The 12,816-nt window shown below is 42.1% G+C and overlaps 2 protein-coding genes across 7 annotated transcripts; both read left to right on the top strand.

Annotated features, from left to right (window-relative positions):
• Positions 1-110: 110 nt before the first annotated feature.
• On the top strand, positions 111-3,283 carry endou2 (endonuclease, polyU-specific 2). 5 transcript variants are annotated; one of them, XM_085935806.1, is made up of 7 exons: positions 111-798; positions 1,236-1,408; positions 1,559-1,670; positions 2,265-2,386; positions 2,504-2,616; positions 2,728-2,881; positions 2,989-3,283. In XM_085935806.1, exons 2-7 carry the CDS (start codon positions 1,307-1,309, stop codon positions 3,241-3,243), a joined length of 858 nt encoding a protein of 285 aa, XP_085791932.1. In that variant the 5' UTR covers positions 111-798; positions 1,236-1,306; the 3' UTR covers positions 3,244-3,283. The 5 variants fall into 5 exon arrangements, with proteins under 5 accessions (XP_085791932.1, XP_085791929.1, XP_085791933.1 ...); XM_085935803.1 differs by having other exon boundaries at positions 1,240-1,408; XM_085935807.1 differs by having other exon boundaries at positions 1,316-1,408.
• Positions 3,284-3,756: 473 nt separating this feature from the next.
• Positions 3,757-7,184, top strand: LOC147042919 (NEDD4 family-interacting protein 1-like). 2 transcript variants are annotated; one of them, XM_085935810.1, is made up of 8 exons: positions 3,757-3,956; positions 4,225-4,312; positions 4,958-5,088; positions 5,309-5,365; positions 5,678-5,765; positions 5,989-6,113; positions 6,193-6,259; positions 6,445-7,184. In XM_085935810.1, exons 1-8 carry the CDS (start codon positions 3,927-3,929, stop codon positions 6,546-6,548), a joined length of 690 nt encoding a protein of 229 aa, XP_085791936.1. In that variant the 5' UTR covers positions 3,757-3,926; the 3' UTR covers positions 6,549-7,184. The 2 variants fall into 2 exon arrangements, with proteins under 2 accessions (XP_085791936.1, XP_085791935.1); XM_085935809.1 differs by lacking the exon at positions 5,309-5,365 and having other exon boundaries at positions 3,762-3,956.
• Positions 7,185-12,816: the final 5,632 nt, after the last annotated feature.

Genomic DNA, 12,816 nt, shown 5'->3' on the forward strand with positions numbered 1-12,816 from the left:
AATAGAGCGAGGGACTGTTTGTAGCACGTGTTGCCAAAAGCTACTATCCAAAGGGAAGCCGTCGTTTGGTTAATGACTCGCTTTTATTGACCGTTTTAACCTGAACCAGGTGGAAAGTAATTTTTGGTTTGAAATGGTGTTCAAGCTAAAGAGACGTTGTTTTGACAGCTTTCTTGTCATCACGAGAAACCTTGTTGAGCTTCAAAATAAATGTCCCCCTTCTAGCGTTTAAATCATGCATTCAGTATTTGTCATTTGAAATGCCTTGGCCATCTTCAGCGGGTAAGTCATTTTACTTTCTTTCTGTGAATTCAATTTGATTGGACAGTGATTCACTTCAAAGTGTTGCACATGCCTGTACAACTGCTAAAGACTAATATTTCGAAACTAATTATGCTGTAGCGTGCGTGTCCATCCCGCGGCGCGTCTTGTAACCTGCAACGTGACCCATATTTGGGCTTGTAATCCAGGTGGCGGTGCTGTGTGACCTGGGCGGGAGCAACAATGAAACGCTAAAGAAACAAAAGAGCACACGTTGGAGCCTGAGACTGAAAAGAGACGACAACATTGTGTCACCCCTTTGGCTAGAGTTGCTGACAGGGGATAACCCTTTAAAATGGCCCCCCTCCCTCCTGTCGTGCCCCTCTCTCATCCACGCACACACACACACGAACTGACTGAGCGCTACTATGCCTCTAAAGACATATCTTCTCTCAAACACAGGAAAGCATTAACAACAGCAGCACCTGAAGACCGCGGTGTGAAGCGGGATCGAGCTCCAACGGAGGGGAAAATAAGGTCAGTGTGCGATCGTGAGACACGTTCGGCCTCGGAGCTCAAAAGGATCACCGGGAAGTTCCCAAAGTTTGGTGACGTGGATGTGGGGAACGTGTACTATGCCTTCACTGAATGAACCAGAAAATTGAAAACTTTTACCTCAACTATTAGGCCTCCAAATGTGATTTCTAGCCATTTTATTATTACCTATTTTAATTTGTGTGCTTATTCAAGAAGTTTCATTTGAAAATCACAAATGTATTTATGTGTTGATAATTGAAATAGCGATGCAAAAATATAAGATTGTCTTTAGATGACAATATAGTTTGACTGTGTCCCTAAATATAGTAATTTACTTTCATCTTCAGGAAAATATATTTCTTGTTGGAGTTTCTATGTCATGATAGAAATACAATATTACTGGATATACATGATTACTCTTTGTCACTTTCATACAGGTAGATTGCTCATTTCAACTTCAACCTATCATAAACACAAATATCTGAGAAGTGACCCGACTCGCCTTATCATGATCGAGAGTGAGAGAGAGCTGTCGGCCATGGTGCAGGAGCTGTGGGACAACGACGTCAACAGACTGCGACCCGGACAAGACTACAGGATATCCTTGCAGGTGCAACATGCTGGCACGCTTTTGGCTTACAAATAAACACAACTGACTTAAATCAGGGTAACAAAAAAGGCTTACACTTTGAATTTTGTACTGAATTCTATGCAAATAAATACAAAAGAGTTACAGTGCTTTATTGTACTCCTGTTTCAGGGCAAAGCTGGAGACAATATGGCCATCAATGACGACGACGATAACGATGGGGCGGGATATCCTCTGTTCAAATTTGTCGACGAGAAAATTTTCCAGAAGGAGACTTTTTTAGGTGAGTGATCATCTTGCTGCAAGAAATCATGTCAAGGTGATGGAGAGGAAGTTCATTTAGACAAAAGTATGCTTGATTCATCTTGTTGCCAAGTAACTACTGTCTGGCGTAATGATTCCAAGAGTGAATTTTGATAAAAGTAGTGCTTTGCTGCATGACTCTAAAGCTATGTAAGAAAACCTGTGGCTGCCCAGAAGAGGGACATCCTATCTTGTATGACAACTTGCTCTAGTAATGACCCCTTTGGCTTCCAATCACACTGCTCACAGCTTTTTTTTCCCATCCACCGCTATAATCTCCTTACGACGAACAGAGGCACGTTGCATAATCCAGATCGTGCAAAGTTCACTATGCCTGGCCAGCGGGTGCAAGCAACATAGCCCCGCCTCTGCTTGGATCACATGACTAGAACATTGCTAAGACTTATGCTTTGTTTATGTGCTTGTATTTAGCCCTCTGCAGGTACTTGCTAATGCTAAGGCATTTGCTTTAGATGTTTTGAGCAGTACAGCCATAATGTCTTCCAAATATTTCCATGAGGTTAAATTTTACATCTATGTCTTGACATGTTTTTTATTTTTTTTACATTCACAGCCTTTATTTCCTTGTTGGATAACTATGTGAGTGACACTGGGGAGCCAGAAATCGTCACCCCTGAGGAGGTGGCGGAGAACCACAAGTTCCTGGACTCTATTGTTAAGACTCCCACCATGAAGGTACATGCTCTTGGTTTTTGCTTTCCAGCTTTGCCTCCACCACACTAGAAATGATTTGCCCCTTGTTTCTTGTAGTCTCATTCTACAGTATGTTTATTTTTGTTGTGTTGTGTTTAGATAGCTCATAAATACCTGGTGGAGAAGCAGCTTTCCCCGCAAGACGAGACGCAGTTCAAAGAGCAACTCTACAGAATCTGGTTTGAACTCTACGCAAGGAGAGGATCCAGCAGGTGGGTGCAGTCTGTCACCGAGCCAAAGTGGAATGCGGGAATCTTTCACCGCCGTGCCGAATTGTCTGTCTTGCCGTGGGAAGGCACCCATCCATTTTCTCATTCTCTCAGGCCGGATTCTTCAGGATTTGAACACGTGTTTGTTGGAGAAACCAGAGGAGGCAGGACTGTCATTGGCTTTCACAATTGGATCCAGTTATACTTGCAGGAGAAGCTGGGTCATATCGATTACAAAGGCTACAGTGTCAACGCTAACTCGCCACAGGTACACCGCCTTTACAGATTAAAGAATGGAGTGAACCCAAAACTATGCCCAAAGGTCCGAAACCATTACAACCCTGAGCCTGTCTGACATGTTTATGTTCCCTCCAGCCAGACGAGAACAAGCACATCTTGGCACTGCAGTTCAGTTGGAAGAACGGCATCAAGCCCAAAGGCAGCATCTTCATAGGCGTCAGTCCCGAGTTTGAGTTCGCCCTCTACACCCTGTGTTTCCTCAGCTCGCCCAACGAGCGGGTCAAAGTCCAGTTTAGTTTCTACGATGTAGAGATTGTGTGCCACCACTACAACCAGAAGCACATAGGCACCACTTACCCCGTGCTCCTCAAGTACCAGAAAAACACATAATTTCCATCAAAATCTTCATCTTACATGCCAAAAAATGTACAGGTACTGTTGTCTTTTTCATTTGACTGAAAATACAATAAAACCTTACACCATATTATGGTTGTTGGCTTTTCTTGTCTCTGCACATAAAATATTACAATGACTTGCTTTTATTTTAATTAGTTGCATTTGTTTATTCAAATGGCAATTTTGTCATCCACTCCTTTGCTGAAACACATTTTTTTCCCAAAAGGGTGGGCGTGGGAGGTTTGTTGTGACCAGTGACGTAAATCGCTTGGAACGGAAAAGCAACATTAGGCTGGAGTGAATAAACGATTGTCCGGTATTATTATAAAGTAAAAGCTAAGCGGCGTGGTTGGGTATCTCAACAACGTAATTATCATGGCATTAAATCGACCCGAAATACATATAATGGAAATACTTACAAGATGTTTTAATTTCAATGAGCTGACTTTGCATTGATATATTTTTTTTGAATAATTATATTTCTATTCTTGCCTCTCCTCAACCGGAAGTAGTATTACAACTTGGCTAATTTGATAATCCGTGCAGTGCAAATACAGAAAGCTGCCAATTTCTCCTCCAGGACGAGTTGGCAGTTTGTGAAATAATTTTCCTAGAATTTTTGTTCTGGACGGTGTGTCGATTTTCTTTCGGGATTTTTGTTCGCCGTTCAAATCGGAATGGCAGAGCCGAGCCCCCGATATCAGCAGGTATGGTGTGTAGCTACGCACCACGATTAGCCTACACGCTAAGCGCTTCTTAGTATCAGCCACACATTAGGCGCTACAGTTCACTTCGTTCAAACTGTCTTATTATAAACCCTTGTTGTACATATATGTCAGTAATTGAAAACTAAACCGTTTTCAGCGTTTTCGCTCGTTGCTGTTGGAGCTTTCGCTTAATCAGGAAGTTAATTTTCCATCTCATCCATTGGTGTTTCGTGTGCGATTAATCATGTCTGCCTTGATGTGACTTCAGTTGCCCAACGTGGACGAAGCTGAAGGTAACCAGCAGGTAGCTGGAGACGCGCCCCCTCCTTATTGCAGCGTCACAGAGGACAATGCTGGTAAGAAACAGAGATTGCAGCCTGTGAATGATGCACGCACGACACGGCAGCTATTTGATATGATGTTCAGTGATTGCCATCCGCTCCAGCGCAACGGGAAGCCATTTCCCTTAACTTAATTGCTTTGCAAATTCTCCTTTGTTTTCTACAAATAATAGAGAGTTGCTCATCTCTGTCTGCCAGTGACTGGTAGAATTATTATGCCCCTCGACAAGACGGCAGAAGGTACATTTAACCTGTAATTGTTGACAGTAAGCAAATGATTAGAAATACAAGTTTTAGTTTGAACCCCTTCATGGTCATGCTTGAGCATTTTTGTCTTCAGGCCAATAAATGTTGCTTTGGCGCCATCTGGTGACATGTTGGTGACAAGGAAGACGTGTCAGAAAAGACAACCAAAAGCTATATTTAAAATTTAGACTACAAACAAACAGTTTACCCTTCAAAGTGAGCTGTAATATAGTGTGAAGCTTGCGCTAGAACCTTTCTGACACGTTCTGTGAACTGAAGAGCTTTTATGACAAAAGTAGTGCTTTGCTACCATTATTTGGTGGTGTGAGTTGAAAATGACTAACAAATGTGATGAATAATATTTTGCCTTTTGAATATGCCAACCTAAATATTGGTTTTGTGTTAACGTTTCAGCCTATTTTGAATACAAGGAGGATGGGAGTTTCCCCAAGCCGCCGTCCTATAACGTGGCGACCACACTACCTTCCTACGACGAGGCGGAGAGGACCAAAGCGGAGGCCCCGGCTCCCTTGGTAATCGCAACGGTGAGTTTCACGCTGTTTACCGTTTGTTTTATGCCACCTCGAAGCACTTCATGTAGGGAAATGTGAAAGACCTTTTTATTTAAATGGACTCCCAGCACATTCAAATTCACTTTGGAGGGAATCCATGCTGGTGCGGAGCGGTCGGTCACTATGTTGAATTTGGGTCTGAGTGGGTGGTCGCCGTGTTTCTTGTGTTTCCCTGCCGCCCGCCTGGCCACAGCCTCACCACAGAGAACGTCTGGAGACTTTTGATGGTGTCATACGCAGTTCACTGGAGGTAACACGCGCGTGAATGTACTTTTTTTTTTTTTTTCGTGTCCGGATGCACCGTTGATGTCGTTTTGTTGTTCCCAGTGCTCAACGTTTGGACTTTTGTGATGACATGCTTTGAGTGTTTTGTATTTACAGTGCAGTGCTTGCTTGGTTAAAAGTCAAACACACAAACCGAAATCTTGAGTGTTGCAATAGTTTGCCTTGATGCAAAAATAAGACTGTTGGTCATAATGCCCTGTTTCTAACATTGGAGACGTAACTTGATTTTTACAAGGGGGCAAGCAATCATGTTAAAAATGTCACTCTTGTCATGCAGGATGAAGACTTTGTAATGAGAGATGAGTTTGAAGATGGCCAACAGTTGAAGATAGGAAACGATGGCATCTTCATGCTCACCTTCTTCAGTAAGGAAAAAAAAGAATCATGTATATTCGATAAATATAAATGGGAAATCATTGTTATTTAGAATTGCCACAATTTGATTCTGTAGAAATTCTTTTTTTCAACTTGATCTCACTTTGAAATTCTTTCTTTTTTCCCCTTGTATTTCTACATCAATAATGGAACTCTTGTCTTATAAAATGATGAGTTCTTATTGCTTCCATTTTTTTCTTTTTGTTACGCCAGTGGCATTCCTGTTCAACTGGATCGGATATTTCCTGTCCTTCTGTCTGACCACATCGGCGGCCGGGCGCTACGGGGCCGTCGCCGGCTTTGGTCTCTCCCTTATCAAATGGGTCCTCATTGTCAGGGTATGTGTGCTTAGAAAGTAGGCATTTGAAAAATACTGGTGCATGTTTTTGTTCTCATCGTCCATCTTTGTGTTTGCAGTTCTCTACGTACTTTCCTGATTACTTTGAGGGACAATACTGGCTTTGGTGGGTCTTCCTGGTGGCTGGTAAGTAGCCATGTACTATTGTTGTCTTTGTCTGCGCATACCGTAACGGAAATTTGCATTCGTACTCATTCTTAAGTCCAAAACAAACTCTTTGGACTTAATGACCTATTACCACTGTTCCTTTAAGTATTGTATAAAAAAAAAATCGTTTTGCCACCAACACTTGCTTTCTTTCCCCTTTTCAGGCTTCTTGATCTTCCTCCGAGGCTTCGTCAACTACGCACAAATCCGCAAGATGGCTGACACCTTCACCACACTGCCCAGCACCCGAGTCCTCTTCATCTACTGAGCTCAGGCACATCAATAAGGCCATTGTTTAAAAAAAAAAAAAAAAAAAAAAAAAAAAAAGCAATTTCTTGTCATTCCTCTGCTTGATATAAAAAAAGGACAAACAAAATCCTTTTTGTCCTCTTGCAAATTCAATGAACATAAATGACCCTCACTCGTTTGGTGTTGTTACAGTGCTAATTGCGATTTCTCAAGTGTATGCCTTATTGACTTGCGTGGCCGAAATGCACTGTTTAGCCACCAGGGGGCAGTCTTGCCTGTATCATTTGTACATAGAAAGATGCTTGGGAGGGATGTTGGGCTCACAGGGCAAGGCAAATATCCTATATTTAACTTTTATTTATTATTTTGTTTGTAAGTCAATATGTTTGATTATGCAGGCCGTATAAGGAATAATAATAATTTGTTGGGGTTTTTTTTAATGTGGAAAAAAAAAAAAGGGCCAAACACGCTGGTGTTAATGTTTATCGTCAGGAAATTTGCAAAATGTTCATGAAAACAAGCCTAACAATGTATTTAGGTATCTATTAAAGGTAGAAATGTAATTAATGATCACTTGTATTTGTGTGTAGGTTCAACTTTTTTTTTTAAACCATACTAGTGTCTCTGATTTGGAAAATTAAAAGTTGTAAAATCACTCTTGTATTTTATTGTTGCACAATCCAAAATGTGTAAAAATGCAGACTGTAGATCATCATGGTTGCAAAAATTTTGATCTGAATCTTATTGCTTTGTATTAGGAAAATTTGAATTTGAGCAAGGGTGTGTTACGCAGACCACCTAAAAAAAACACTTCCCCAGTTTACTGAGCATAAAATAAGGTACCTCCTGCAACATTGGCCAGCCAATCTTGGTATATATTGATAAATATTGTAATTTGAAATGTATTGTAGTGGAGGTTCCCTAAAATGAGACCATGTGGGATGCATCTAAATCATACATCCTCTTTACGTGTGTGCATGCGTGCGTGGATCATTGATGTGTGAGTCATCCTGCCGCTCTTCCCTCCCTCCCTCCCTCCCTCATCCTTCCATCGTGTGTATGTTTAAAAGCAGCGTGCACGTGTGTTACCTGCTTGTGTGTGTGTGTGTGTGTGTGTGTGTGTGTGTGTGTGTGTGTGTGTGTGTGTGTGTGTGTGTGTGTGTGTGTGTGTGTGTGTGTGTGTGAAAGCAGTGGTGAGTCATCCACCACGTTAGCAGGTGCGCCATGCACCTTTCCATGTGCTCCCATTTTTTTCCTCCTCCTCTTTCTGACTCACGACTGACTCCCCCACCATCATCAATGACATCACCAACACCCCCCATCCTCATGCCCCCCCTCTCTCACTTTGTTGTGGTGATTCATACTGTACGTTGAGCTATTTCTCTCCTTAATCTCAGGGTGAACTTGAATGTCGCACAGTTCATTCATTAAAACATCTCACCAGAGTTTACCATAGTTTTGCTTGACCTTACAATAATGAATGTTGATATTATTACGAATAAAAGGTATATTGGACAAAACATTAGGTACGCTTACAGAATGGGATTCAATTCTGCAGATTCCCAGATATAAGCGGGTGTGCACACTTGTGCAAACACATTATTTACGTTATTTTATTTAACTCCATTGATTTATCTTGGTCCCATTTATTATATCACAAAATTTAGAATTTGAGAGATGTGTAGACATTAGATCCACTGTGTTTGGTTTTGGTTTGTCTTCTTTGATGACACTGTTAAGAAATAAATAACATTTTAATCTTGTTCAAAAAATCCAAAGGTTATGACTCATACAGCGAGTGGACTAAGTTAGCCTCTTGCCGTGCATATCTCCTAACACCATATCGAGTTCCTTGTCTGCTTTCGATTGGCGAGACACTGGCTCTGTCGCCACGGTAACCAAAACACTGTCAGTCGTCATGTGTCCCTGAGTGATGAAGTCATATTGTCCCATCAAGGGCATCTCAACTTTTCCTGTAGTGAACAGCTAACGGAATGTTTTCATTGAACTTATTGCACGTGATTGATAAGTATTGATTTGTTACTGCTTTTTCTTAACAGGATTTTGTTTCCACGCATGGTATGGAGCGCTCACGGGCCACCTTTGACCCGCGGACCACAGCATGGCTGCCCCTGTCTTGGCTGTGTACCCAATGAAATGTCCGCTGAGTGTATTATGTAACCGACTGCACCACTGTTAGCCTTGCCTGTATTTTCTTTTTGTCTCCTGGCATGCTGTAACCATGGCAACTATAAAACCTTAAACAGCATCCACCACGGTTAAAGCAAAGCCATGACACACATTTATCAATGAAAACTACTCTACTCTTGCATACAGTTTTTGTAATATTGGCCTTCTTTTTTTGTGTGTGTGTGTGTGTGTGTGGGGGGGGGGGGGGCGAAAGGATGAATGAATGCGCGGGAGGCGGCGGCGGTGGCAGCGGAGACGTCACATGACGCTTCTGCAGTGCATCAAGGGAACTGGCCCGTCTGTGACTCATCCCGTCAGGATGGGGAGGGGAGCGAGCATGATGGAGGGAAGAAGAAGAGGAGGAGGAGGAGGAGGAGGAGGAGGTTTTCTTTTTTTCTCTCCCCCTCCTCATCAGTGATGTCATACAGGTGACCTGCTATTCATCACAGGAAGTCAGTTTTTCAAGTTCCTTCCATCCATTTTCTATGGTGCTTGTTTTCATTAGGGGCTGGAATAAGGCACAGATAGAAAAACAACCTTTCATACCTTTAGAAACTTGGATGGATGGAATGAGGGTAACTTGTGTGCAAACTCAACACATAGGTGGGATTCGAACCCAGAGGAATTGTCTAAAAATGATAGTTTTGCTTTTCTGTTTGTTTGCACTTACTAGAGGTTTCTCCCCATTTTTCCAAGAATTTGCAAGAAGATCAGTTCCACTTACTACAATCGCAACTTGGGTCGTACTTTTAAGACAGTTAATAATCTTTCATCCGGTTTTAGGTTGCTAACTCCACTTCAGTTGCATACTATGATCCGGCCATATGTTGCATGCATGAATATGTGTGTGCACGCTCATTGCCAATCATCAGACCCCGGTTGTCTCTCCCTCCACCTTGTATGAGTCAGAGCTGCAGTACAGTGAGGGAGGGGCTGAGGTTGGGTATCCTACTTGGTGACACACACACACACAGACACACACTTGTCAATGATGAAACATCCATCCGACAGAAACACTTTGCAAAAAAAAAAAAAAAAGAGCTTGGTGGTTATCTAAATGCAAAATGAAGGAAAACAATGAAATCTTCCTGTGTCATATACTACGTAAGTATGCAAACATGTACATGTATGAAAACAATCAAATCTTCACTTGAACACACACAGGGAGACCGTCACATCCGGCCCCCCTACGACCGTGGCTTATAATTAGCTGCCTGGGAAGCAGTCAGTCTAGAGATGAGCTAACCAGAGGGAGGAAGACAGGGATGAAGATGCAGCAGCTCGGGAAGGAAGTGGGAACAAAAACACACATTTGATTCAGTGTGTCAGTGGTCTACAGTGTGGGTGGCCCTGGCGGCGACTGAACGCCACACCAGACCAGTATTCCATCATGCATACATGTTCTAAACACCAGCGTCTTTCTTTTTTTCCCCGTTTTTTTTATGAATGGCCAACATATTTTTTTTTTGTGAATGGAGCTGCAGTTGAATGGGCGTCGGTGTGTAGAAGCAAAACAGTAGGCGTGAGACTGCGCTGAGAATGAATGAGTCAGGACGGACGTAACGTGTCTCGATGGGAGGGGGTATTGGTGGTGATGGTGTGTGGGGGGGGGGTGTCGAAGGAGGGGCTTGCGTATGACTCATTCTTGCTCTTCTCTCTTCATTGTCACTCCTGACGTTGCTGCAGTGGATCACTTGAGGCCCTGACGCCACTGTGGTGGCGGTCTTCTTCATAGCATCCTCCTTCTTGGACATTTCATTAGGTACACCTGAAATATGGGGACAAAAGTTGGCTACCCCAAGATATAACATATCATAGAGTATTCCCTCAAAGCACTAGTTTTGTCTAAATGAAACCCCTCAGATCACTTCAACATAGTTCCTTGGCAACAGAAAGCACCTATAAGTAGTCGTTTTTTGCTTTGATGAGTTTTTGATAGAGTGGAGGATACATTTACAAAATAGGTGAAGGCCAAACTGCAAATATGCAAAAATTCTGTGATCCTCTCTTTAAGCCAAAACATGTAGACGGAACATTTTTGTCGCTTTTAAAAACACAAAGCTCCCAAAAGTGCTGGACAGCGGCCATCCTTAATTTAATACTACCAACCCCGCAATAAATCACGAAGAAATAAGTATGCATGTAAATGAGTGTTATTTGAAAAGGTCATAAGTGTATAAGACGGAAAGAAAACAACCATTTGGAGACGGGATTTCTTTTATTTTTTTTTTCTACTGTAGCCGGCAGTGCTGGGAAGGGGAAAGTAGTCGCCAGAGAACGGCCAGATCCGCTCAAGTGAGAGGGACATGCATTTTAGATGCCGGAAACTGGCTGATGGTGGCGGTGATGGGGTTTGCTTGCTCATGCGTGAGAGCGCCGTTCATTATTATTCCATGCCTTCCTGGCCTGACTAATGGCTGCGCTGGGGCCCTCGCGTGCGCTTTCACGCTGGGATGGAAGAGGCACGGGAAGGAGGGGAAAGGCCTTGGAGAAGTGGTCAGCGCTCACTGACCATCAACGGAGCTTGGTCGCCTATTGTTACTGTACGGATCTGACACTTCAACATTCAACTTAGCTTGGACCAAATAGAAGTGTCTGGATTCTGGAAGAGAAAATCATACTTATTAAATAGAACTGAAACAAAAAATAAATGAACTGAAAACAAAAAGGCTTCTTTAATATTGGTTTTGAAGAATTTCACAACATTAATGGGAGACATATTGGCTTTGTTGTGATCATGAGTCACGTGATTTATAATCAGTGCTCCAATTTTGGACCTAAAATGCTTACTGGGCTCAAAGCGCACATTCAATTTTTTTCTGAATTATATTAAAACTATTTAGATTGCAATTTCCTTTTTCTAACAGCCATCAAGAGATCCAAGTAGTGAAGTCTTAGTTTCCAATTGCACAAGTGCCATATGTCCAAAAGCAAAACAGCTCACATGTGTTAGATGCATTACCAGATTTGTTATGCTTTGAAATATATTTATCTCTCCAGGGGTGGGGGCTCTTTTAGGGATATTACTTAAAAAAATACATTCAGGATCTCGTGTTAAAAGAAGAAGGTCATGTTCAATATGTGGAATTGGCTCAAATTAGTAAAACATTGGTATGATCCAAGGTTGAGATTGAATGATAAAGTTAGAACATTAGCAGTGAATAAAGAAGCCTTGGGGTTGTTGATTGAAAACATGCTGTGGTCAGATGACTTTTTCCAATGTTCCTCCAAGGCCCATGCTGCATTTATGAAAACATTTCATCACATGATATACACGCACACACAAACTGATATAACAATTATGTACATTTCATTTGTTTTGACCATTCCATGGTAAGCCGTGCTAACCTTTAAGCATTCCAAACAGCCACTATGTTTTAGTTTTGTAGTCTAATTATACAGCTGTATTATATCAGTGAGTGTGTGTGTGCAGATAGTAAGTAAGCAACAAACAACTTTTAATTGCTGTAGGCCAACACGCTGGCAGATGTGACAGGAACAGCGAGTCATTGTGAAGCGCTGACCAGAGGAAGCGTAGACGAGAGGTAATGAAGGTGTAATTTGCTAACCATCTGTGAGGTGCCTCGCTCCCCCCGGGGGCTTCCTCCTCTCCGGAACTCCTCCTCCGCAGGGGCACAGGTGTTGGCAAGAGGATGAGGAGGAGGTAAGGGAAATAAAAATGGCGCAGGAAGGACAGAATAATGTTCCATTCAAATTGCACGTCATCTATAATCAAAGGTAAGCTTAGAAAAAGTTCAACTGGGGGGGGGGGCTCAACCAATCATGCAATGAAAAAGATCAACTTTATTGAGAGTCAAATTATATTCACTCAACAATTTTACACCATTTTGGCCAGGCTCATTTTTCAAAACACTATTACCTGGAGTGCCACAGGGTCTCATATTTAGTTTTGTTAATACCAGGAATAAATCTTTTTAATCCAATGTGGGGGTCATCAGGGTTCTACCTCTAGCCCAATCTGGTTTTGATTGAGAATTTTTCTTCTGTCATTTTCAAAAGAAGTCATTTTAGTTTTTAATATCCTAAACTTTGTCAATAAATGAAACCCAATGAGCCTTTTATTGCCTTCTTTTTGC

Source organism: Syngnathus leptorhynchus, chromosome 17 (genome assembly GCF_054491065.1).
Source record: "Syngnathus leptorhynchus isolate UIUO chromosome 17, UIUO_Slep, whole genome shotgun sequence".
Classification (NCBI taxonomy): domain Eukaryota; kingdom Metazoa; phylum Chordata; class Actinopteri; order Syngnathiformes; family Syngnathidae; genus Syngnathus; species Syngnathus leptorhynchus.

Bases quoted from the DNA above. Each gene is read 5' to 3' on its own strand.
- endou2 (XM_085935803.1), top strand. From the start codon at position 617: ATGGCCCCCCTCCCTCCTGTCGTGCCCCTCTCTCATCCACGCACACAC. The intron at 1,409-1,558 runs GTGCAACATGCT...CTCCTGTTTCAG, and splicing joins ACTACAGGATATCCTTGCAG to GGCAAAGCTGGAGACAATAT. The intron at 2,882-2,988 runs GTACACCGCCTT...TGTTCCCTCCAG, and splicing joins TCAACGCTAACTCGCCACAG to CCAGACGAGAACAAGCACAT.
- LOC147042919 (XM_085935810.1), top strand. From the start codon at position 3,927: ATGGCAGAGCCGAGCCCCCGATATCAGCAG. The intron at 5,766-5,988 runs GTAAGGAAAAAA...TTGTTACGCCAG, and splicing joins CTTCATGCTCACCTTCTTCA to TGGCATTCCTGTTCAACTGG. The intron at 6,260-6,444 runs GTAAGTAGCCAT...TCCCCTTTTCAG, and splicing joins GTGGGTCTTCCTGGTGGCTG to GCTTCTTGATCTTCCTCCGA.